This window comes from Chinchilla lanigera, unplaced genomic scaffold (genome assembly GCF_000276665.1).
Source record: "Chinchilla lanigera isolate Chin_1 unplaced genomic scaffold, ChiLan1.0 scaffold00091, whole genome shotgun sequence".
NCBI classification, from domain to species: domain Eukaryota; kingdom Metazoa; phylum Chordata; class Mammalia; order Rodentia; family Chinchillidae; genus Chinchilla; species Chinchilla lanigera.
Genome location: NW_004955492.1, coordinates 7826967 through 7851493, shown reverse-complemented (window position 1 = coordinate 7851493; position 24527 = coordinate 7826967). Strand labels below are relative to the sequence as shown.

At 51.7% G+C, this 24527-nt stretch overlaps 1 protein-coding gene across 1 annotated transcript in view; it reads left to right on the top strand.

Moving 5' to 3' along the window:
* The first annotated feature begins 6403 nt into the window (after positions 1–6403).
* Positions 6404–24527, top strand: part of Capn9 (calpain 9) — a 35903-nt gene continuing 17779 nt past the window's right edge. Inside the window, exons 1-8 of the mRNA XM_005404988.2 lie at positions 6404–6684; positions 12743–12812; positions 15020–15138; positions 16544–16677; positions 18905–19073; positions 19891–19974; positions 21938–22023; positions 22765–22842. Coding sequence (XP_005405045.1) covers positions 6472–6684; positions 12743–12812; positions 15020–15138; positions 16544–16677; positions 18905–19073; positions 19891–19974; positions 21938–22023; positions 22765–22842 — 953 coding nt within the window. The 5' untranslated portion in view covers positions 6404–6471. The remainder of the gene's footprint in view (positions 6685–12742; positions 12813–15019; positions 15139–16543; positions 16678–18904; positions 19074–19890; positions 19975–21937; positions 22024–22764; positions 22843–24527) is intronic.

The window sequence follows — 24527 nt, the reverse complement described above, 5'->3', positions numbered from 1 at the left end:
CCTGGAAAACTGGCTGTTGTATTATCTCCTTTCCATGAAATGAGTGTAAAATCCCTCTGAAAACTAGACAGGCCTTTGCCAGCTGTAGGGCTGGGAATGTCCTTCTCAGGGACCTGGAACGTCTCTTGGAAAAGAAGGCATCAGGGGACACGGTGCCCCTACCTCCTGGGGGCAGAAGTCACATCCATACTTGACTCCTGGTACAATGTAGAGTCAGCTTTTGGGGGGATGAGGCCATCTGCTGGCACGAGGGCTGGAGCTGGAGTGGACCATGTGACGGTGGCATTGCTGAGCTTCCCCGGGTGGGCCCTGAGCTGTTCCTGTGAGGACATCCTGGAGTTCGCAGACCTGCCTGGCATGGTGGATGTGGCTCCTTTCTGTCCCCTCAGACTCCTAGCAGATGCCGGCTGTGATGTGCATGCTGTTCTGGTTCCATGTCCACCTCGGAATTAGAGCATTCTTTTCTCCGCTACCTTTGGGAGAGCATTTCAATCCTGCTCATCACAGTGCCCCCCAGCTGTTGGCCTGGCACCCACAGCTCCTGGGCACCCGGCCTCCCACCATGCTCTCCTTATCTCTCCTGCCCCTTCACCTGGTGTTCCCATGACAGTGCGTTCCATGCCAATGGCACCATGTTCCCTCCCAGAGAACCACCCTCCCGAGGGCTGCCCCTCACAGGGGAGCCACGCCCAGTTTGGCTGTATGTGGCTTCCCTGTCCTCCGGCTCCGTCATACTGACCTCACTTCTGCCCCTGACAGAGCCCAACAAAGCCCAGCCCTACACAGGGTGGGATGCTGCTATTCCCGTGGCCCTGCATCTTTGTGCAGTAGCTCCTTGCCCCTCACGTTTCCCCGAGAGGACTCTGTAACACCCCAAAACAGTGACCCCCCCCACCCATCACACCTCATCCTCCACACTGCTGTGCTTCTCCATAACGACCATCGTCAAAAAAAATTATGCTCCTTTTACCACTGGGAGACTCAGGGAGAGTGTTTGGTTACAAGAACCATCTTCTCATTAGGTCGTTTACACTCCCCCCCCGACACCAGAGGCTGCCTCATTTGCTACCATTCATTAAGTCACACCAAAATGTCTTCATTGCTTATAAAGACAGAAAGCTTTTAAGTGCCTGGATCTCCTCTAGAGAACTTGGCAGTGAGGTTGAGATGAAGAGAAGTCACAGGATCATGTATTTGTCCCACGGCTGGCTGGCTGGGCACTTGAGTGCGCCATGAGGCCCGGGCTTCACCTGGGCTGGCCTCCCTTCGCTGCTCCCTGAGCTTCCTTCCACCTGGAGATGATGTCACAGCTCACTCAGGGGTCACCACCCATTTTCAGGATGAGAGGCTGGGCCGAACAGTAGTTTGGGCCTGCTACTGAGATGCATAGAAGCTTGAGACCCTCCTCCATAGCGCCCTCGTGTGGGCACTTGTTTCCTGTTTCACTTTTACAGAGCTCTCATCCGTGCAGCTGTCTGTGAGTGTGCCCGGCACTTGTTTTATTTAAATCCTAGTGTTCAACCACCATAGCCGAAAGGTAGACATACTCCAAATATGCACCAGTGGATAAATGGGGGAAATGTAATATCCATACGAGGGATTACTCAGCCCAAGAGGAAGGAAACACTAATGTGAGCTACATGGGTAAACCTTAGGGATATTACACTGAGGGAAACAGCTAGGATAGTCAGGTTCACAGAAAGAGAAAGTAGGATGGGCTGCTGGCAGGTGGGGTAGCAGCTGGAGAGTTAGTGTGTGAGCGGGCAGAGTTTCAGTTGGGGAACATGGAAAAGTTCTGGAGATGGATGGTGGTGATGGCTGGATTAAGAAGGTGCTGGATGCCGCTGACCTGTACACTTAGAAATAGTCTCTTGGCATCCACAGGGGATTTTTTTCTAGAACCAAAATCCAAGGATGCTCAAGTGTCTTAGGTAAAATGGCATAGTATTGTATGGAACCCACATATGTCCTCTTGTACAGTTTTATGTCTGTCCCTTTTCTGTCTGTCTGCCTGCTTTGTGGTGCTGGAGATTGAATCTGGTGTCTTGCACAAGCTGGGCAAGATTTCTACCACTGAGGTACACCCCCAGGTCTTCCCTCACACTTGGGACCTTGTGCTTGCCAGGCAGGCCCTTATGCCACTGAGCTGTACCCCCAACCCTGCCCATGTACTTTAAATCACCCCTAGATTTCTTAGGATAACTAGTACAAAGTAAATGCTAAATAAATAGCCATTACATTGGGAACTTCAGGGAATGATGACAAGAAAAACATGAGAACACATTCAGTCTGAATTTTTTTTCCAAATATTTTCCATACAGGATTGCTGGCAACCTTGGATGCAGAGGGCTGGCTATAAATATATAAATACATGATCCGTGCGTTCAGGGTGTGACTACTTCTAGTTAAGGACCTGATTCAAGGCCACTAAACAGAGCTGGCTGCTCCTGCTCATGATGACAGGAGAGTCATGGTGGAAGGAAAGGGTCCTTGGTGGGTCCCTGCTCCACTGGCTGCTCCAGAGCTGTGCCAAGCTCCATGGGATGCTGCTGCCCCTGGAGGAGCACTGCCACACAGCAGCAGGTCCAGGACTTGCCAAGGGTCTTCTATGCTCATTCCTTTAGATGGTCCCTCCGCTCTGACCGGAGGGCACTGTGTTTCTCCTTCCTGCCCCAAGCCCAAGGGGACCAGTCCCTGGCTCACCTTCTGGCTCACCCACTAGTTAGCTCAAACAGGCTCACAAGCTTCTCCTCCTATTCTCAGACTAAACGATTTCCAAGTCATGTTTAGTACTTTTGCATTTTAATTTTATAATCACTATGAAAATGAGTGAAGTCTTCTTTAAAAGCTGCTCACAAAAGTTTGTAACGTCACAGGGAGGTGATTGTTCCTCCTGTACCCCAAACCAACTCCACTTGCAGGACTTTCAGGCTTGTGAGCTTGGGCTGCACTTTGGTTGTCCTGCTAGACTTCCTGCCACCCTCTCTGGCCTGAGTTACCCCTGGAAGGCTGACATAAGGACACTTCACAGGTTCCTTGAATTCTTTTGCCTCAGCTTCACAGCTTCTGCTTCCCAGTCACCCCTCTCCAATAGCCAGGGGACAGGCATCCTTCTCTGCAGGTCTCAGCTTCCCCCATCTGGAACTGCTCCCTTCCTACTCCCCAGACCAGGAGGTTCCAGGGACCCTGCTCCAAGGTGAGGGACAATAAAGCTACTGTAGTTTTCCTGCCTGCGTCCTTGTGAATACAATAGATGCCCCCTATCCATTTCAGTCACCTTCCACGAGCAACCACAGCCTGAGGTGACCCCTTAGTTACTTCCCTCATTGCTGGTATATAAAATACGCAACACCTGAAACTTAAGAAAAGATTGATTTTGGTTCACAGTTTGTAGAGGTTTCAGTCTATAGTGAGCTGGCTCCAAGGCAGGAGAGCATGGCAGAGGAAACAGTACTTGTGGCTTGGCAGCAGGAAGCAGAGAGTGTCCAGGAAGGATGGGAGACAAACTCTTCCGGGTCACGCCCCCAGTGACCTGCCTCTTCCAACCAGATACGACCCAACAGCAAGCCAGCTATAAGCCCTCCTAATCCAGTCCCAACCCTATCTATGAGCAAATGAGGATCTTGGTGGATGCTTAGATATAAAACAAAACAGTATTACATGGAAATAATTCACAAGGTTTAAATAAGTTTTATTATAGTACACTGGTATAATTGTTCTATTTTATTATCAGTTACCAGTCATCCCATCAGATCCTCAGCAGCACAGGCTCGTCGTCCTTTTGGCAGATTTCTGGAGCTCTCCCAGCAGCCTTTGCTGCCTCTCTAGGATTCTCCACTGGTCTCTGCTACCAGTATCTGGATCTCCTTAGAACTAGCATCCCTCCTTTATTGACCAAAGGCCACGAGGAGCTGCGTATACGGCAGCAATAGCAGGCTGCACATGTTCATGCATTTATAGGACCTGTTTGAGGACTTTCCCACCAATGAAGCAGGGGCAGGGGCAGGTGGGGGTTGTCTGGCACAGGTCCAAGGTTCAAGCTTGCTGCAACCCAAGCAGCTACTCCTGCAGTGGCAGGAGCAGGAAGGGCATCACTATGTCCTGAGACTGGCTCTTATTTATGCAGCCTACTGGCCCTGAAGTAACCTGGGGTTGTCAGGAAACCCCGGGTTCAGTGGCCTGGCCAATCCTGAGGAGGACAGGGAGTAGGGGAGTGTGACAAGTCACAGTCAGGTCTCTGCCTCTTCTGGTAGTCAGAGGGATGAGGGAGGGCAGTCTTGTTCTTTCTGTCTCAGATGCTTGCTCTAGCTGTTGGTGTGGCTGCAAAAACATAGATTGTTGCTAATAATAAACTCTTAAAATAATTTCCTGTTTTCAAACCTGTGAAACAAATTCATTTTGTTTTGTTTTGTTTTGAGGCAGGGTCTCACTATGTAGTGCAGGCTGGCCTTGAACTTGCTTATGTAGCCCAGACTGGCCTCAAACTCACAGTGATCCTCTTGCCTCAGATTCCCAAGTGCTAGGTTTTCAGGTGTATGCCACCACATCAGCACAAATTTATTTCTTTACAGGCAAATGTTTAGGGCAAAGTTTGTTTTTTTTTTTAACTTGGTTGACTTCTATCATTGGCCTTAATCATAAAAATTATATCAAACATTTTTTCCCAGGTATTCTCATCACCTGGGGCTGAGGTCAGAATGCAAAGAGAGACTCAGACAGTCAGTGGGAGGAGCACCTCACTTTCCAACATAATCTTTCAAGCAATGAATCCCCTTCTCTGAGATAGAAGGGCAGATTCAACAGCCACCTTGGGCCATACAGGGAAGGGCCTGTAGCTGTTTGAGGAGACTTGGGCTCAGAGGACAAGAGATGTCTCTTCTAAGAGAAAGAAGGCTGAAGCTGAAGGGAGCTGGGCCATGTGAGCAGCTCTAGGAAGCAGAGGGTCCCCAGGGCACCTTGAGCCCCTGTGTCTTCCAGATGGGGCCTCTCTAGAGCAGACATCCAAGGCCAAAGACTGGGCATCACCCCATGGAGTAACTTACCCAGATGTCTCTGGCAAAATGGGGAGCTGGTCTTAGTTTGTTGCAACTGCTCTAACAAAACTGCATAGACTGGTGGCTTATAAACAACAGAAGCTTAAGGCTCCCAATCTTGGAGGCAAAGGATCCAAAAGCAAAATGCCAGCAGACTGTGTGCCTGGTAAGGACCAGTTCACAGATGATGTCTTCTTGCTGCAGCCTCACAAAGTGGAAGGGGCACAGGAGCTGTCTGTGGTCCTCCATACGGACACTGATTCCACTCACGAGGCTCCTCCCTTGTGACCTAATCACCTCCCAAAGTCTCCACTTCTGAATACCCTCATCTTGAGGGCTGATATTTCAACACACAAATTCCAAGGGGGACAGGCACTTTCCTACCACAGTCGAGTTAACCAAATGTCTCCAACCCCACTGTCTATACCTCCTCTGAAAATGGTATGTGGGGTTGTGTTGGACCAAGTGACCACGGCTGGGAATTGTGAGGTTACATAAAATCTGTCAGTCTCTTCTGAACCTGTAAACCCCAGGCTGTCTCCTCAGCTAGCTGTGACTGTCACAAACTCGCTGAGATCATGGTGAAGAGCAGGGAGCCCTGGAGCTCCACGTGGTGGCATGCTTGGGTAGGCTGATTGCATCCTCTGGTAATGTGAGATCCTGCTGTGAGCTTCTGAGCAAAGGAATGTAGTGGAAGTGAGGCCTGGAGAAGACAGCCCCCATGAGGGCTGGACTCACTCTCTGTCTGGGGTTGCACAGCATAGAAGCCGGACCCACCAGCCTGGGAGAGAAGGTTTTTTCCTGGGACTCAGCCCTTTGTCTTTATCCATGCAGCATCTCTAACTGCAACAGCAGGGGTGAATAGCTTCTTCTCTGACCTGCAGCCCACAGCCCGCTATGTGTTTGCATCTGGTTGTTACAGCGACCCCTGCTAGAAGTTCAAATGGGAGTGCCAGCTCTGTACACCTATGATGTACCACCATGGTCCACCTCCCCACTGCAGAATTCTGCCTTTCTCTGATGCAGTAGCTATGACTGTAGACCATGCGGCACCTTCTCCTCCAGCCACCCCCCAGACCAGTTTGATCTCTTGCCCTAATTTCCCTCCTGTGATCCTCCTCTCCCTCTGTCCTCTTTCCCTCCTGCAATCTTCTCCCTCTGTGTCTCTCTGTGCATTAAGCAGAGTTGCTGTCTCTGCCAGCCCTGATCATTTGCCAGAGCTGCCCCCAGCTCTCCAGAGCCCTGATCTGGCAGAAGGTTCTCTCTTCCTATTTGCCATCAGGGCAGGGCCCCTCTTAGTCTAACAGGGACGCACCCAGCAAATAAGGAGAGGTGAGGCCACTCGCCAGGGGCACTGAGAACCCTTGCTGACCAGCACACACATCTTTCCTCTTTTCCTCCTTTCCCTCCACGGCTAACCAGCCCCAGTGGGATAGCCATGCCTTACCTGCACCCAGCTCCAGGGCCCCGGGCACACCCTGTCCCCCAGGATGCCCGGACTACCCACTCCTCAGGCCAGAGCTTCGAGCAGCTGAGGCAGGACTGTCTGCGGGCTGGCACCCTGTTTGAGGACACAGACTTCCCTGCCTGCAATGCCTCCCTGTTCTTCAGCGAGAGGCCCCAGGTTCCTTTCGTGTGGAAACGGCCAGGGGTGAGTGGGAAAGGAGGGTGGGGTGCAGGCTTGGCATTTGGGGAGAGGGTGGAAAGCCCTGGGGAGGAGGGAAGGACCCTCATTGTGGCAGGTCTGCACCCACTGTTAAGAATTTGCAGTGTCTGTGTGTGGGGGGGGGAGCTGCGGGTTATGTGCTCCACCACACCGGGACCCCAGGGTGTCTGGTTGCGCTCCCTCACCGGCAACTCCCCGACTCCCGCCAAGGCAGGGGAGTTACACAGAGAGGATCTTACCTGCAGTAAGGAGCGGGAACAAAGCTTTGTCCAAAAGGATAAATCTCGGGCAACATGTCCCATCAGAATCCAAGAGTAAGCAAGCACAGAGGTGATGGGGCAGTTTGGACTGTGGTGAGGGTCCAAGGTGAGGCGCCGTGGCTCTGGCTGGAGCCTAGGATGCATCATGTGGAAGGATGCCTGGCTCAGCAAGTGCTCAGCATGCTGCGATTTGATTTGGGAGAAGCAGGTACTCTTCCAGAGCCGCCCCAAGGTTCTCACAGGAGACAGGGTCTTGCTGCCCCGCCTTGACAGCCTGGAGGTGATGATCCTGAGAGCCTCCAGCAGGTGCCTGAGGTACATAGTCAATATTTGCGGAGTCAGATGAGTCAGGGCTCTCCCCTTGACCAGACCCCCCAGGTGCAACTCCATTTGGATGGGTCCTGCCCCGGAGTGGCTCTAGAAGGGGGACAGGATGTTTGTGTGCAAGAAAGGAGTGCACAGGGCAAGACCCTCAGTCTGCTCACCTGTAAAGTAGGACCAGTAATGACTGGAGCCACTAAATGACAGTGTTGTCATGGTTACTATTGGCATCCTCGTTACATCGTTAGCTCTGTATCTCGTCTTATCAGTAATGAAAGATTCATGATAACTCCTCCTGTCCATCTCCTGACATTAAAATATTGTTCATGTTTTAAATGCAAAGCATATGCATTTTTATAAAAGCACGTATGTAAATCATCCAGGTTCTTCAGGTGCAGGGCCAAAGCACATACAGCTGTTATTATGAAGTAGCTAGTCTTTGCGGCTAGTTCCTGTCATAGGCAGCAGGGAGTCTGTGTGTGTATGGCCACATGCATGTGTGTATGCACACAGATGTAGGTGATTGTATGCATCCACATGCATAAGTGTGTACTACATATGCAGGCTTATTTGCTCCAGGCTTCATCTGCAGAGTAAAGAATCCACACCAGATAAAAAGTTAAGTACTATCTCAGTGCCTCCCCTGTGGGGGAATCATGAGCACCCAGTGGCCCTAGTAGAGGGGAAGAAGGACCGCAGGAACTCTCTCAGGATCACCTAAAGCCACTCTAAAATCAGTTTTGCTCTCTGCATGTGGCCAAATGCAGCACGAGGCCAGGGCACTGGCAGATCATGTGGGGGACGCACTTTATGGATATGGTGAGTAGACACACTAAGCCAAGGAAGACAAGGCCATTTCCATCTGGCCTGGACAAGGGAGTGACCCCTGAGGGGCCCAGTCATAGCCCTCAGGGCCTTCTGGACTTGTTTCCAGCCTTCAGTACACAGATACGTGGGCATATGAGCTGTTGCCCACACTGCAGACGACAGATGCATCTTTAACTGGGGGTAGGATTCCTGGTAGTCAGGATTCCCAGAAAACGGGGTTCCAGAAAGGCTCATACTATGTCAGCCCAGAAGGGCCAAATCTTGGCCTGGCCTGGCCTCCTTTGGCCACTGGCAGCTTTCTCTTTTGCCCTAGGTGCCAAGAAACGGCAGTGTTCTCTTCCTGGGCTTGGTGTGAAAAGGTGGCACTCACATGCTCTGGGCACCAGTGGGAGTTGTTCCCAGGACCCCCCTCACCCTGCCATTGGCCTCAGTGCCTGTGGTCACAGCCCTTCATCTCTACTATGAATGGAGTCAACTGGATCCATACAAGCCCAGACAAGCACAGGACACCACAGTGTGCAGGAAGGGCAAGGGCCAGGACTCTGGGGTGCTCCCAGAGAGAGTTCACACCACTCCATTCACGCCACTCCATCCTCGCCACCCTGCTGAGGTTGCTTCACTCCTCCTGGGAATTTCCAGTCACTTCTTCCATTCCAAAAGGGGTTCCACCCTTGGAGCCCACCTAGTGACCCCTTCCTTCCCCTCTTCCAGTGCCACGTACCTCTGAATAGCAAGAGCGGGAGAGATAGGGGTTCTGGTCCGCCACTGGTGCATTCCTGGGTTTAGGTAAATGGAATCGGGGCTGCCACTAGTCAGCCTCAAGGCCTCAGCAAGAAACTGGGCAGCGTCCATGTTGCAGACTTCCCAGTGTGACTAACCAGAAACTGTCATGGCACCGTGCCTGGGGTGCGGCAGTGCTGTGACATGCTGGTGATGTCTGCCTTGGGCGTGTGGCACTGTCCCAGAAGGGCAGATGCTCTGGCCAGCCCTCAAAAGTGGGGGTCCAGGTCATGGCAGGTATGATTCTTGTCCTGGAGCAGTACACAGTCTGTACTTAATGAGATACAATACTGAGAAATGCTTGCACATCACACAGCTTGTCACCAGCAAACAATGTGTCATTAGGCCAAGACAGGTTTGAGCTCTGGAACTTGTGACTCCTGACTTGCATGTGGCATTTGTGTCCCCTCCCCCAGACCCCTTCCAGGAGCTCCTGCTCCTGACACAAAACGCTTTGGCAGGCTGGAGGTCGATGGGAAGTGTGAGTGGTAGGTGTGGGAATTGGGACATCTGCAGAGGAAACTGCGTCACTCTCACCCCCCAGTGCCCCTGAACTGTCTCCACACATCCCAAGGTGAAAGGAAGACAGAAAGCTGACAAAATAGAAATAATGAAGTGCACCAGAGTCATTGGACACTGCAATTAACTTTGTTTGAATTGAGATTTATTTTTATTTTTTAAATAGTAGATCCATACTTTACCAATTTGCACCTTTAAAATGGTTTAATTTTAGTAGTTAAAACATTAAGGCTCAAAGAATTTAGGAAATGCCCTGGGCCATTTGTTTACTAGGCTTATTGATGTTGGGGCCCATGGGGGAACGGCTCTGTCCAGGTCCCAGAGACGGCTTCGATGGGGACACGGGCCTGAGTCCCGGAGCCCTTCGGTGCCACTGTGCCCAGCCTGGTTCAGGGGTGAGTTTCCTCGGGTGCTCCAGGACTCTTGTAAGTGTGACAGAGCTGTCCCCAGGGGATTCAGGCTTTCTTCTGAGAAATTCTGAGAGCTGTCTTCCCTCCTAACTGGTCCCCCTGCCTCCAGCACCCTCCCAGCTCAGCTTTGTGGAGGAACAAGGCATCAGCTCCCACTGTAACCACTCAGCAGAGGGTCCTTTTGGTTAATGTGGATAGAAATCAACAAAAACAGCTCCATTAGTGGCTCCAGGCTCTGAGTGCATGAGGGCCCAGGCCCCACGGGGTCATAGCTGCCAGCAGCTCCCAGCCACTGTCAGCTCCTCAGTAGCCAAGGCTCAGAGCCTCCTTGTCAGTTTTCTGGAGCTCCCCCAGCAACTTCCAAGGCTTCTCTGGGTTTCTCTGCTGGTCTCTGGAGGCCCTCAGCACTGGCTGCTCCCCTCGGACCCAGGACTGTGAGGGCTGCTCACGTGGAGCAGCAGTGGGCCGTGCATGCGCACTTTGTACATTTGAGCACCCGCTTGAGGGCTTTCCCGGCAGTGGGGACAGTGGCGGGGTGTGGTCATCTGGGACAGGTCCAAGGTTCTTGTCCACCACAGCCCAGTGAGGTTCTCCTGGAGCAGTAGGATCAGGGGGATGTCACTGCCCCCTAGCTCAGCTCCGGTCAGAGTGGCCTGAAGGCCCTCGTGGGCGTCAGGGGTGTGGACTCTGGAGCTGGTGGCCTAGGCCATCCCTGAGGAGAGCAGGGGATTGGGGAGGGCATGAGGAGTGACATTGGGGTCCCTGCCCCTCTGGCTGTCACAGGGAGGAGAGGGGATGGCCTGGGTTCCTTAAGTTTTCCCTGTGTCTTCAAGGACGGTTGCTCCTGCTCCTATGCATTCTGCCCCACGCCATTGGGCTCACTGGTGGACTGCCCCCTGCCACTGTTCCCTGCATGAGTGGAGCTCCTCTCACCCCCCAACAGCCCAGGCTTTTATAGCTAGCAACCTCCTCTTCAGACCTCAGGAGGCCCAGGGTATTCTGAGAATCACAGCTTCAAAGGACATACTGTGGTCCCATGAAGGCCTCAGCCCAACTCAGGGTGGCCTTTCAGAGTTGTTCCAAGTTGGAGTGACAAGATCTCTATGTTTGCAGCCCTACTGATTGATCCTGGCATGTGGTGCCCCCAAGCGTGTGGCCTTGGCTGGGGCCTAATGCTCCCAGCAGTGAGGCAAGCCTCCTCCACAACGGAGGTCCACACTGCCACCACGGAGCCTCAACTTTCTCCTCTGTAAAGTGGGACGATAATCCACTCACTTCCGGGGCCACTGTGAGGACAGTTTGTAAGAGGGCTGAGCACTGAGTCAAGAGCCCAGCAGACAGCAGGATCATCTTCAGCCCTTTCGCTGTGTGTGAGACTGCATACCTCCCCCGCTGCCCTGAGAACCCACCTCCCACCTGCACTGTTATCACCATTGCACCATTGCCTGGCCCGAACCCCTCAGGCCGGCAACCTGTGTTTTCCTCCTGAAACAGGGCCTCAGAGACCCAGCAAGTCCCCCAGGGCTCCGGAGTCCAGGCTTCAGCCTCAGAGGCTCCATCTGTGCCACTGCTGTCTTCCCAGCCAGGTCCTGACCCTTGCCCAACCCCATATACACGGCCTCTCTATGTGCCCTGCCTACCCCACCCCCACCCCCTGAGGATGCCTCCCAGCCTCACCCTCTCCCTTTGTCTCAGGCCCTTTGTTCAGGTCCACTGTGTACTGCCCGTCCTGGGGACTCATTTTCAGAACCACTTCTGCCCTCGTCCCCTTGGTCTGCTCCTTGGTCCTGGAAATGCAGCTTGTCTGCTTTGGAGTCAGGGGGCTTTGTGCTCTGTCTTGGAGACATCTGGAAAATAAGAAGCAAGGCACTGGGAGGGCCTCGCATGTCCCCTTGCAGCATGGAAGGGCGGGGCCTGGTGTGGGGGGCAGGGAAACCTGAATCGCAGTCTCCTCCAGACGCCCATGGCTGGGATGTGCCTGAGTTTCTGCTGGGCACGTACCCTGCATATCTCAGCAGCAAGTACCCAGCCGCCCAGTGGGGCGTGGGGCAGGTGGCTCCCTGCACCACCTTCTTGTCAAACACAGCTGAGCTCAGGGAAGTAGGAGCACAGAGCTAGGTGACTTCGCAGGAGCCTGGGGAGGCAAAGTGAGAGTGAGTACAGTGCCCAGCTCAATCTGCAGAGAAGCAGACAAGGAGGGGACAGCAGCGTGCCTGGTGCAGATTCAGGAGGGTCACACCTGCAGACAGGGACACCGAGGACCTGCCTTTGCTGCCTGTCCTGTGTCTGGAGATTAAGGTCACTTAATGAAAAGCCTCCAAGAGAGCCTCCTGGAGCTGAGGGTGGGAATGCGGGGACGTGCAAGGCCTCATGAAAAGGGGCTGGCACCGGGCTGTCGTGCTTCTGCCAGGCCTGGCTTTCTGGCACATCTAGTAATCCAGCCTTTCCCAGAAGCTCTCCAGCTCAGTTTACGTGAATGTTTGAGAAACATTTAGAAAATGGCTGTACTTTGAGACCCGCTGTGTGCTGCACCACCACTGTAGCAAGGGCATGCGTGGTCAGCCTTCCATCACTAACAAAGTGCCGAGAAGAGCCGCTTGGAGGAGGAAGGGTTTATTCTGGCTCATTGTTTCAGAGTTTTCAGTCAGCTGGCTCCACTGCTGGAGCCCTGTGTTAAAGCGGAAGCATCATGGAGTTGGAGTAGTGTAGAGGAAAGCCACTCACCTCATGGCAGTCAGGAAGCAGAGAGGAAAAGGGCCAGCGAGGAAGGAGCCAGGGACCACACAAAGTCCCCAAGGTCTTGCCCCACAGTCGGCCACCTTCAACTACACCCCATCTTCCCAAGTCATCAGATACAGGGTGCCCCCCCAACAGGGGAGTACCAATACCTAACACACTCCAACAGTCCTCTCTCCCTTTCCACAGGAGATTGTGGAACACCCAGAATTCATCCAGGGGGGCGCCACCAGGACCGACATCTGCCAGGGGGAGCTGGGTAAGTGTGGGGGATGGAACCTGCTGGGAAGGGGCCGTGGGACTTGCTCTGAGCAGCTGCCACTGCAGGAGGAGCACCGGGGCCATAAGGAGCAGGCCACGGGGTTGGGGACAGCACGGCCTCCATTCCTATCCCTCCTCCCCAGTATGCTGCCCTGCATAGAGCCCCCAAGAAACTAACACTGCCAGCCTCTGGCGGTGCGCCTGTGCATGGCCTGGGCTGGCCTGGAGCTCCCAGCATGGCTAGCCAGCTCTTGCAGCATGGACTGGCCATCTGCTGGCACCCCCTTAGGAATACACCTCCTTTCCTCTTCCCAACCCCTAGTACAGATGAGAAAACTGAGGCTGGGGGAACCAGGCAACTGGTCCAAGGTCTTGGAGGTAGCAGACAGACTTTTAGGGTTCATGCAGGGGTAGTCTGGCTGCAGAGGCCATACTCCGAACTATCATACCACACTGGCTCTTGTTTTCACCGTGGAGATTCCTGAAAAAAATAAAAATAAAAATAAAAATAAAAATAGGAATTCTATTTGACCCAGCTATTCTCCTTCTAGGTATCTAGAAGACCAAAGAAATAAAGTCATATTACAGTGATACATTCATATCCATGTTTGTAGTAGCATAATTCATAATAGCTAAATCTTGGAAACAGTCTACATGCCCATCAACGACAGATGAATGAATAAAGAGACTGTAGTATTTATACATAATAAAGTATTACTCTGTCATAAGAAAGGATAAATTTGAGTCATTTGTAGGAAAATGGATACACCTTGAGACCATAATGTTAAGCGAAGTAAATCAGACACACAAACTTAAATATTCCATGATTTCTCTTATATGAGAAACAAAAATTATAAAGAGCAAAATAACAGACAGTGAGAAAAGAGGGAGGAAAAGTTATTATAATCCAGCATAGCCAATGTACCTAAAAGTGTAGCTTGATTTAGTGTAATTGTTTTATGCATTTTTTCATCTGTTAATATCACTATTAATCTATGTTTGTGATAATTAACTTGATAGAAACAAATAAATCTGATGCTGGCAAAAAAAAAGACATGTATTATGTACATGTATCAACTCCCCACAATGAATGCAACTATTATGTATTGCAGACATGTGCTAATAAATTTTTTTTAAAAATCAGTAGAATCAGCTAAAGAGAGCAAATATGGTAAGTGTGTGCAGACCCCAAATTACAGGCTAAGGTAAGGCAGGCCATAATGGAACCCCGTGTGGAATACCTGAGCTCCCCTAAACAGTCCCAAAGCCACCAGCCTGCACTGCTGACAGAGAGAGATAGATAAGGTAGATGATTAATAGAGCTCAGTGATAGGTTAGATAGACATGTCAGTAACAGAGCTAAATATACATAGGTAGATTATGAGGTATGCAGATGACAGCTAACAGGTAGATCTACCTGAGAGTCCTGCATTGGCCTTTGAGTTTGAACACACATTGCATGGGACAGGGGCATGTTCAGGTCATAGGGGAGAGACAGAGAAAGAGACAGAGCTAGATAGCAGATATGTGACAGGAAGGAAGGAAGGCAGATGCACAAAGGGGTAGATGATAAAGCATGTATTCTGGGTATAACTTGGACTTCGCAGAAATGCGAATTCTCTGGAAGCCAAGCTGAGTGTGACCTCGTTGTTTCATTGTCTACTGAAATCAAACAAACCTGGACCCCACTGGCCTGTCCTGTGGGGTAAATGGATGCTCCCAGATATCTGCTCATGCTTATCCCACAGCAGTGTGGGAAACACTGCAAGGCACCTCAGACCCACGCCTGCCCCACCACATCAAGGAGGGTACGCAACGCAGGCCAAACAACTTCTGATGGGGAACTTCGCCTTTCAGATCGCCTCCAGAAGACTGCTGGGGAGTTCCGTAGATTAATCAATCTTTACTGCAAGATAATTCAAACTGCAAGATAACTGAAAGCAAATGGAGCCACCAGAGTCTTGCTGCCTCTAAACTAACCGTGGGCTGGGAGAGACAGCGGCCCTAAGAATTGTGCCCCCAGACATGGCCGGGCGGTCCCGTTGCCCTCTCCCCTCCCAGTCCTGCAGATCTGGCTGGAAATCTGCCATTTTTTTAAAATAAGAAAATACGTGGCTGTTGGAGCTCCCCACGTTCCCCTGGCACAACATTTCCCTAATTACTGAGAACTGCCAATGAGTGTGATTTATGGCCTTCATTCTGCAGGGGACTGCTGGCTGCTGGCCGCCATCGCCTCCCTCACACTCAATGAGAAGGCGCTGGCCAGAGTGGTCCCCCAGGACCAGAGCTTCGGGCCTGGCTACGCTGGAATATTCCACTTCCAGGTAGGGGGGCCTACGCCAGTGGGTCTGCCTCTTTGGGGCCCCGCAGGATGCTGCCTGTGCCTTTGCCCAGGAGGGAACTCTGAAAGGAACATGGCAGCATGTGTGTGCACTGCAGTGCTGAGCCGTGTGGAAAGCATGCTGTGTGCTGCAGTAACATCCAGGCATCGGAGAAGCATTTGGGGCACGGTTCGGAGGAGCCTCAGGGCACTTGGCACCCTGGCAGGTGGCATGCTTGGCTCCTGAATTTTCTTCCCTGTGAGCGGAAGTACCTGATCTAAGGTCACACAACTATAAGTAGCCAAAGGACCTAGAGCCTAAGAATTGTCTTTGGTGTCCTTTGGAACTGCACTGCATTGCCTCTGGCCAGGTGGAGACTGGCCTTGCCAGGCTCTCTACTGTCCCTCCTCAGTCCCCTCCCTCATGCTTCCCCTGTGTCCCTGGGCCACAGTGCAGCTCTGTGGAGACAGGGTAGCCAGCAGAGCTGGTCTGTTAGCTAGAGCCCCTCAAGCTCTCCCTGCACAGGGCCAGCACCAGGCTCCCTGCTAGCCCCTGCCCCCTGCAGGAGGCCTGAGGCTGAGGCCTGGACAAAGGATCTCCCTGGGTACTGGGCAGCTCCCCGGGGCTGAGCCACAGTGTGGGAATATTCAAATTGGCTCCCAAGGCCACTGTGCCTAGCTGCCACTCTGATGCTTCAGTGACAACCTGAGAGCCTGGCAGGCCAGTTGTGGGGAAGAAACAGGGAGGAGGTGGGTCCCTGAGGGATAAAAGGGAGAGCAAATGCACAGGCCTTGGCCCACTCTACTGCCCCTCTTATTCCCTACAGACACACACAAGCTCACACACATGCACACATGTAATACATGAGTGAACACAATGTGCACACATTTTCACACCAGCGCACACACACACCAACGCTCCCTCCACGTCTCCACCCCTGAGACTCAGGAAACCCAAGTCTACTGGCCAAGACATCAGCCTTGGGCTCCACCTATCAGCCAAGAGGGCACTGAAGGCCAAGGACCATCCTAAGGAGCTAGAGCCTAAAACTGAGTGGAGAGAACACAGGACTGGGCCGGCAAGAGCAGATCCAAACCCCATAGCACCACCCTTCTTCTGCCCAAATGTTGGTGTGGAAGAGAAATATGGTTCAGAGCACCGCAACATCTCGTGACATCTCATGTAACTCCTATGCTGGTCCTGCTCCATTTCCACGGGGGCACAGGTTTAGGACCTGAAGTCCTTGGAGGGTGAGAGCTCAGTATATGGTCTCGTGGACAAAGCCCACCTTGTGGGATTCCCTCCAGGTGCTAAGGGCAGTTTGCTGGGAGGGAAGAGCAGCAGCATGACACTCCCAGGGGCACACAGCCCCGGGACTCACCCTCTCCCACCTGTCTCCCTGGCCTAGTTCTGGCAGCACAGTGAGTGGCTGGACGTGGTGATCGATGACCGCCTGCCCACCTTCAGGGACCGCCTGGTCTTCCTGCACTCAGCCGACCACTGTGAGTTCTGGAGCGCCTTGCTGGAGAAAGCCTATGCCAAGTGAGTTCTGGCCCCAGGACCACCCTCTCACTGCCTTGTTAGAGAGCCGCTTCATGGGGGAAATGGAGGCACAGTCCTGCAGGACGCATAGCAATTTTCCTGGCTAGATGTGCTGCTTGTCCTTGGGACCACATGTATCTCCTTTGTCTCCCTGAGGCACCACCTGGCCTTGGGAAGAGCTGTGAAAGGAGTGAGGGCGGGGGGTCTGGCTGGGTCTGCAGCACTGGGTTCTTCAGACAGCCCGCCAGACAGTGTCACGTGGGTGTAGAGATGTCAACTGCCCCCTCCCCATGCTCCTTTCCTTTTCTCCTTAAAAAAAATAGTTGTACGATATGGATAACACAAAATTTACCATTTTTAATTAATCTATTTATTTACTTATTTAGTTTTGCAAATGCTGGAGACCAGACTGTCTTCACACTGGGCTTCAACTACATCTCTTTTTTAATTTTTTTATTTAAGACAGGGTCTTGCTAAGTCACTAAGTTACCCAGGCTTGGATGTGAATTTGGAATCCTCCTGCCTCAGCCTCCCAGAGTGCTGGGATTACAGTTGTACACCACTACATTCAGCTTCTTTTCCCCCATTGGAAGTGTACAGCTCAGCAGCGCTGACACATTCACACTATTGTGCTACAAGCACATAAAACTCTTGCAGAACTGCAGCCCTGTGCCCATAGACCCCGCCTCCTTTCCCCTCCCCAGCCCCTGTCAGGGTGGTTCCACTTTCTGTCTCTATGGTCTGACCACCCAGCAGCTTCATATAAGTGGAATCAAGATACCAACACTTAATCGCCAACCAAATGCCCTCAGCTCCCTCAGGCCCACTAGCAGAGCGTGATAAAACAGACTAACAATAGTGAGTCCCCGACTTACAAACATTCGAGTTGCAAACCTCCACAAATATGAACAAACCTCACAGTTGTTTTTTTTATGCTTTAGATTGCATATTTGTGTCAAAGGTATATAGGACACTTTGTCAGACTTATGAATGAGTCCAACTTATCAACATTCTCCTGGAATGGAACTGGCTCATAAGCCGGGGTCTTGCTGTATCTCACAAACTTTTGAAATGAAATCAGCAAAGGTGGGGAGATGGGGTGCCAGTCTCAGGCAGAGGTGCAAGGCCTTTACACGTCAAGGCTGAAGAAACTGTGCACATCCTGTGCTGTGTTGATAAAGTTGCTCCTCACAGAGGTACAGGCATGCAGTCCTGATGGACTTATGCCTGGACCTAATGAAACATCAGGTCAGTGGACAGCATGGGTGGCTTTCTTGCTGGTGGCACTGAAGGTGACAGACAGAAAGCTGAGGGTCCTGTTTTGGCCCATGTGGAGACTGAGCTGAGTTGGAGACACCAGCACGGACTGCACTGCATCTAACAGAGACGGTCATATAGAGGGGTGTGCATGTGCTTCTGGGCTCTGCACCTGTTCCTCCCCTTGCTTTGTCGGTGAACAGGACTCAGAAGTAACAACAACAACCCCGGCAGCAGCCACGCCTATCTCCCAGGCTGCTCCTCGGAGATAAGGCTGATGCTAGGACTGGACTGGAAATACCCAGGATGAGCCTGGAATCTCTTGTAGTGCCAGAAAGTGAGGATGCACACAGAAGTGCACGCTCATATACACAGACATACACATACAGACACAGAGACACACACATAAACACAGAGACACATGGAGAAATAGACACACCAAGACACATGAGCACACACACATAGATGAGGTTATGTCAAGTCAAAATGACCATGAAAGGTCAACATTTGAATTGATTCAGAACATCAAGGCAGCCACAAACAGTACAACTGAAGACTCTCACGAAAGAAGACTCCTGGAACTGCTTCAGAAAGTGGGAAGAACAATGGGATAAGTGTGTTCAAACCACAGGAGAGTATTGTGAGTGGGTTAGTGGCAATGTGTCTTTTACTGTAAAAATTTTATTTAGAACACTATTTTTTAATCTCACTTCATATATATTAAAACTAAGTGCATATTAATGAAAGAGATGCCTATAAAGGGAGAGGAGGAGCCCATATATAGTCAGCCCCCAGGGAGGCCTGTAGGCAGTGAACTGAGACTCAACCCCCAAGCACCCAAGGGAGAGCCCTGCCCTGTACCACCGTACCTCACTGCCCCCAGAACAGCCCGGATCTTGGCCTCCAGGAGCCTGTACCCTGCTCGCTTCCCTCCATCCGACCCAGCCATCTCCCCCTTGCCACACTGCAGGCTGAATGGGAGCTATGAGGCGCTAAAGGGAGGCAGCACCATCGAGGCCATGGAGGACTTCACTGGTGGTGTGGCCGAGACTTTCCACACCAGAGAGGCACCGAAGGACTTCTACCAGATCCTGGAGAAGGCCCTGGGGCGTGGCTCCCTGCTGGGCTGCTCCATAGATGTGAGTTGCTGGCAGACCACACTCTGGGTGCTGCAGGGACCCTGGGAGGCTCTAGAGGAGAGAAGGACTCTCATGGGGGTTTTAGTTCTTCAGATAAAACCTAAGTTTTTGTTTCATGTTTTGCTGAAAGGTAAACTTGCTATCAGGTGGAACACATTCCCACCTCCTTCCAGATTTCCTGCCTCCCGGCCCATCTGGTTAGGATATGTGGACTGTTCTTTACACCTCTGCTTGCACAGATGGGCACGTGCACTACACACACGTGCTGGGGGAAGCTGCCTGAGCTTCACTGGAAGGGATCTTACCATATAGCCTTCTGATAGAAATCTAACAGAATTTTTAAAAATTTCTGTACACATGCATCACAGATATCATTGTATCTCATCTATTCAGATCTTCTTGGATTAACCTGTATCCTTTGCTGATAAATTATCATTTCCTGTACAAGTTCACATCCGTGGCACAGTCATGTGTCCATGTTATATGTCTCCCGGTATATGCAATTATGTTTCTTGCCTCATGCTGTACTGAGTGGGGGTGGTGATGGTTGAGTTTTCTTTGGGGACAGAAGAGTGATCTCCTCCTGGCTGGGAGTGAGGGTCTCCCCATTATGAAATGAGATGGGGACTGGACTGTATCACTTATGAGCATGTTCACAGTGTCCTGTGTTCCCAGTTCACATTGCCCATACACATGGCCAGGGCCTTGGAGATCAGAGGGACGGTGGCCAGGATGTCTGAGCATGGGCCTCGGGCTGGTCTGGTAGGGAAGGCTCAACACCGTCAGTGTGCCTGACACTGCTCTTTTCCTGTTCTAGACCAGAAATTCTGCAGAGTCTGAAGCCCGGACACCTTTCGGTCTTATTAAGGGCCATGCCTACACTGTGACGGGGACTGACCAGGTAGGGGCAGAACCCCACTGCAGGGGTCGGGGAAGGACAGGCCAATGGTTCTCTCTCAGGCATCACAGTTTAAGCCACCTTTCAGATGTTACAGAGCCTGTCTCCCTGAAAAGAGACAGGCTGAGACGCCAAAAAAAAACAAAAACAAAAACAAAAAAACAGGGATGAGAGAGGAATCAATGTGATTCCTCCACAGCATCATACTTGTTCCACAGGCCTGCAAGCCTGGGCTTTGTTTGTCTGTTTGGGGGTCTTTTTTATTTCATTTTCTTCTGTTGTTTCCCAATTTCATATAGTGCTATGTTAAGGTACTCCAGAGAAAAACAGAACTGATAGGAAAAAAAATGTATATATAAATGCCACTTGTTATAAGGAGTTGGCTTGTGTGATTATGGAGGCTGAGTGGTCCCATGACCTGCCATCTGCAGTCTGGAGCCCTAGGAATGCCAATGGTTTAGATCCAGTTTGAGTCTGAAGCAAAACCTAAAGGCAGAAAAATCAGTAGTATGAGTCCTGGCCTCAGGGCATGAGACTGGTGTTCCAGCCCACACAGTTGGCAGAGAGCAAATTCACCCTCCTCTGCCTTCTGATCTGCTCAGGTCTGAGAAGAGGGGTGTAGCCCACCCAGACTGGGAGGCCCTATACATTGTTCAGTGTGCCAAATTAAACCATCTCACCCAGAAATATTTGCACAGACACAACTAGACAAACCTTTCTGCAAATATCTGGGCACCCAGTGGCCCAGGAAAGGTGACACATGAAATTGACCATCCCAAGTCCCATTCCTGCAACTGTAGCCCAGGATGCACTGATACTGGACATCCAGACCCTGTGAAATATCACCCCACTTCTAGTGAATGGCTGGCCTGGAGGAGGGTCCCCGAGGGACATGTCTGAAGAGGATACAGGCTCCCAGGGCTGATGACATGCTGAGTGACAGATGCTTATGGAGTCCAAGGCAGGAGAGGTGCTCTTCCTTCCTCCTCTCTGCTGCCCAGGTCTGAGATGCAGTCACATTCTTTGGGACTCTCCAGCACTGCAGCTCTTGTGCTGGTTCCTTCCATCCCTTTCCTGTCTCTGCATGTCCTAATGCTTGCTCTCTTGAATGGCACATGGTTTTTAGGTCACACCTTCTAAATACTGTTCCAAGTATAGAGGCCTCTTCTGTTCCTTCCCCAGTCCTCTTTATCCTGCTTTCTCTCTACCTGCAAGGAGCTTGCCATTCTCAGGACATTTTAAACCAGTGACCTTCCTACACGCTGGGTCCCAAGCCACACCTCCCACGGCCAAGTAGATGCTGCTTGAATTGGTTTTACTCATCAGAATGCAATTTTTGTCAAGTGCATGAGCATGAAGCATTCTGATAGCTGAGATTTCTAGTTGCCTGATGAACAAAAGCCTTTTTCTTTCGTTCCTTCACCTCTAACTTTTCTCAGATGCCTCTTCCCTCCTCCTGCCCAGGACCCCAGAGCACAGAGCACGGAATCTAGAAGGTGGATTCTTTGGTTTGTGGTTGTGTTTAATTCCCAGCACGTGGGATTATGCTCCTCCCCACCCATCTGGGAGCAGACAGTGCATTCCCTGAGCACCTCTGGGGACCACTCTGACCATCCTGTGCCAGACACTGAGGTGCCACAGATGGATACAACTCAGGGGTTCCGGGAGATCCTGGTCTAGAGGAAAAACTCCTTTTGAACGTGGACCAAATTCTTGTTAATTACAATCTGTTTCCCAGATGTGGCATACCCATTCTGTGATGATTATGACAGCACGGGCAATGCTAACAACTGTTTTCAGTAGGAATTTGGGACTTCCCAGGGCTGATTAAAAATTAGTGTTTTCGTGTACCTTCAGTGTGTTTCAGTTGACTTGCAGGGAGATGCACCCCTGGGCTCACTGAGGAGTAGAGCCAAACTTCTGTGATTTTGTCTCTTCATGTTTCCCTGTTGCTTCTCCATTCTAGGTAAATTACCGAGGCCAGAAAATCGAGCTCATCAGAGTTCGGAACCCTTGGGGCCAGGTGGAGTGGAATGGGTCATGGAGCGACAGGTCAGTGGCCAGGCCCCATCTCTTGTGGGTCCAAGGGTGCATGAGCTGAGGCTATCTGCAGCTGTGAAAGAGGAGTAGCTTGTTCCCAGGAATCCCAGTCCCCAGGCTTTATCCTGGTTCCTGTCCTGCCCTGGGCAGCCTGACTTCCCCCACTTCAGATCTCAGGTTCTCCTGTGTATAAACTTGGTTCCCAAGAAAGACTTCTACAGCAGCCCTTTGACTGCCCTGTTGTTGCATTTGTGTGTCTGCATGGATGAATGCATTCCCATCCCTGAGGGTATTTTATTCCTCCTCAGTGCTGGGAAGGACTCTAGCTCTAGCTAGAAGCAGCCTCAGTAAGCAGTGTGTAGGGTACGTTGGTGATGAGTGTTAGGGGGAAGGTCGGAATCCCTGAAATACTGCCATGCAGGTGAATCATGAAGGTTCTCTGTGGTGGTCACTGACCACTGGCTGAGGCCCCCTGGCCCAGCCGCCCCCAGCATTCACCTCCTTGCAATTATCCCGCAATGATCTACTGATGAGGCTCACATGTCCCAAGAATTGTCAAAGGGCAGCCCTTGGAGATACTCTCTCTGACCAGCCCTTGCACTGGGCCAGTGACCTGCCAGCCTGAATCCCTGAGCAATCGTGGGGTCCAGTGAGCAGGTGTTTGACAGGACATTCTCCCCCTATGTGACACTAGGGGACCCTGGGAGGGGTGGCTCCACCCCACAGCTGAACTCCAACTCGCTTTGCTCCTAGCGCTCCTGAATGGCGCTCCGTGGACCTCACTGAACAGAAGCGCCTGTGTCACTGTGCCCTTGATGACGGGGAGTTCTGGTACAGTGTTCTCCTTTCCGTCTCTGTCCCAGCCGGCACTGGTGTGAGCCATGGGGGATGGAAGAGCACACACCTGCTTCCTGTCTTTCTTCTCTCCTTCCTTCTTTTTCTCCTTCCTTCTCTTTCTCTCCTCCTTTCTTTCCTTCCTTCCTTCCTTCCTTCCCTCTACATAAAATACAGTTTCCTCTCACCCCTCATAACCACCCAAGCTGGCAGGGAATTAGATCTCAGCGATGTTTAGGGTCCCTCTCATCTCTGTTATGTTTATAAGTCTCAGGGAGGTCTTGCCCCCCAGAGACCATCTGGCAGAGCTTCAGACATCCCGCCCAGTGTCTCTTGTCCCCTCTCTGTGCCGTCCAGGCTGCTCGGTGAGTGTGGAGATCCACATCCCTGTTGCCCACACCACTCCCTCCCCAGCCAGCCTGATGATGCAGCCCTGAAGGCAGCACATCCAGAAGTCTAGATGTCGGGTGGGAGATTACCCTTGTGCTGGGCTTTCCATGGGGCTGAGTCTTTTTGTTTGAGTGGACATTTCTGATGGCTCTTCATGTTTAGAATCTTTCTCAACTTTACATCTCATTTTAGGGTCCAGAGGCAGCACCTCCTCCAGCTCTGCCATTGCCCATGTCTGGTTTGAGCCCTGTCTCCTTTTGTGCCCTGCAGCCCATCAGCTCCTGCTGGGTTCATCTCCTTGGAACACCTCCTAAATGTACCAAACAGCACCAAGGCACACGAATAGTCCAGCTTCTCATTTCTCCCCGGCATGGCCTCAGCAGGCATTGGTTCAGCCTCCCACATTTCTGTGCTATCTAAGTGTGTTCGTGCTGCCATAACAGAATGCCATGGCTGGGGCTTCCAAGCAACAGAAATGTATTCCTCACAGTGCTGAAACCAGATCTGGTGTCTAGTGAAAGCTGCTTGCTGTGTCTTCACAGGGTGGAAGGACCCAGGGAGCTCTTTGGGTCCTCCTAAGGGCACTAATTCCACCAAAGAGGGCACCACCATCCTGACCCAAACACCTCCCAAAGCCCCACCTCCTCAGACTGCCACACTGGTGATTGCATTTCAACATGTAAATTCAGACTGTAGCAACAGAGCATGCATTTACCACTTTTTTTTTTTTTTTTTTTTTTTTTTTGCCACCAGAGTGACCTGCTGGGTGGCTTGGTACAGGCTGTGGCCTCTCCTCTCTGTCAATAGCAATGACACACTGGTACCTCACTTCTGGGGCTGCTCATGGCCCTTCCCTGGTGCCTCATCCTCCCCAACCTCTTGGCATCAGGCCCAGGGCTCACTGTATAGACTCCATCCTTGCTACCTACACATATCCCTTGGGTGACTTCCCCGGGTCCACTCTAAAGCCCCTCTTCACACTGACAACCGCAGCTTTTCTCATCAGCACCTTTCCCTGGGACTCCAGAGTCAAACACCCACCACCTGTGCCACAACTCCCAGTGCCCATCAGATGCCTCAGAGGAGCACCCCACCCCTGTACCCTGTGCCTCGTGCTGACTACCCCACAGGCTGCCTTCCACACGCTTCTTCCCCATGTCCAACCTCTCAGCCAACCCCTCAGCAGCTCTACGATCTCTTTTAGGTTTTCTCAAGTCTGGCTACTGCTCATACCCCCAGGCTGGACGGAGTGACACCTCTGCCTCCATTCCTGGGATGATGAGCTGACTTCC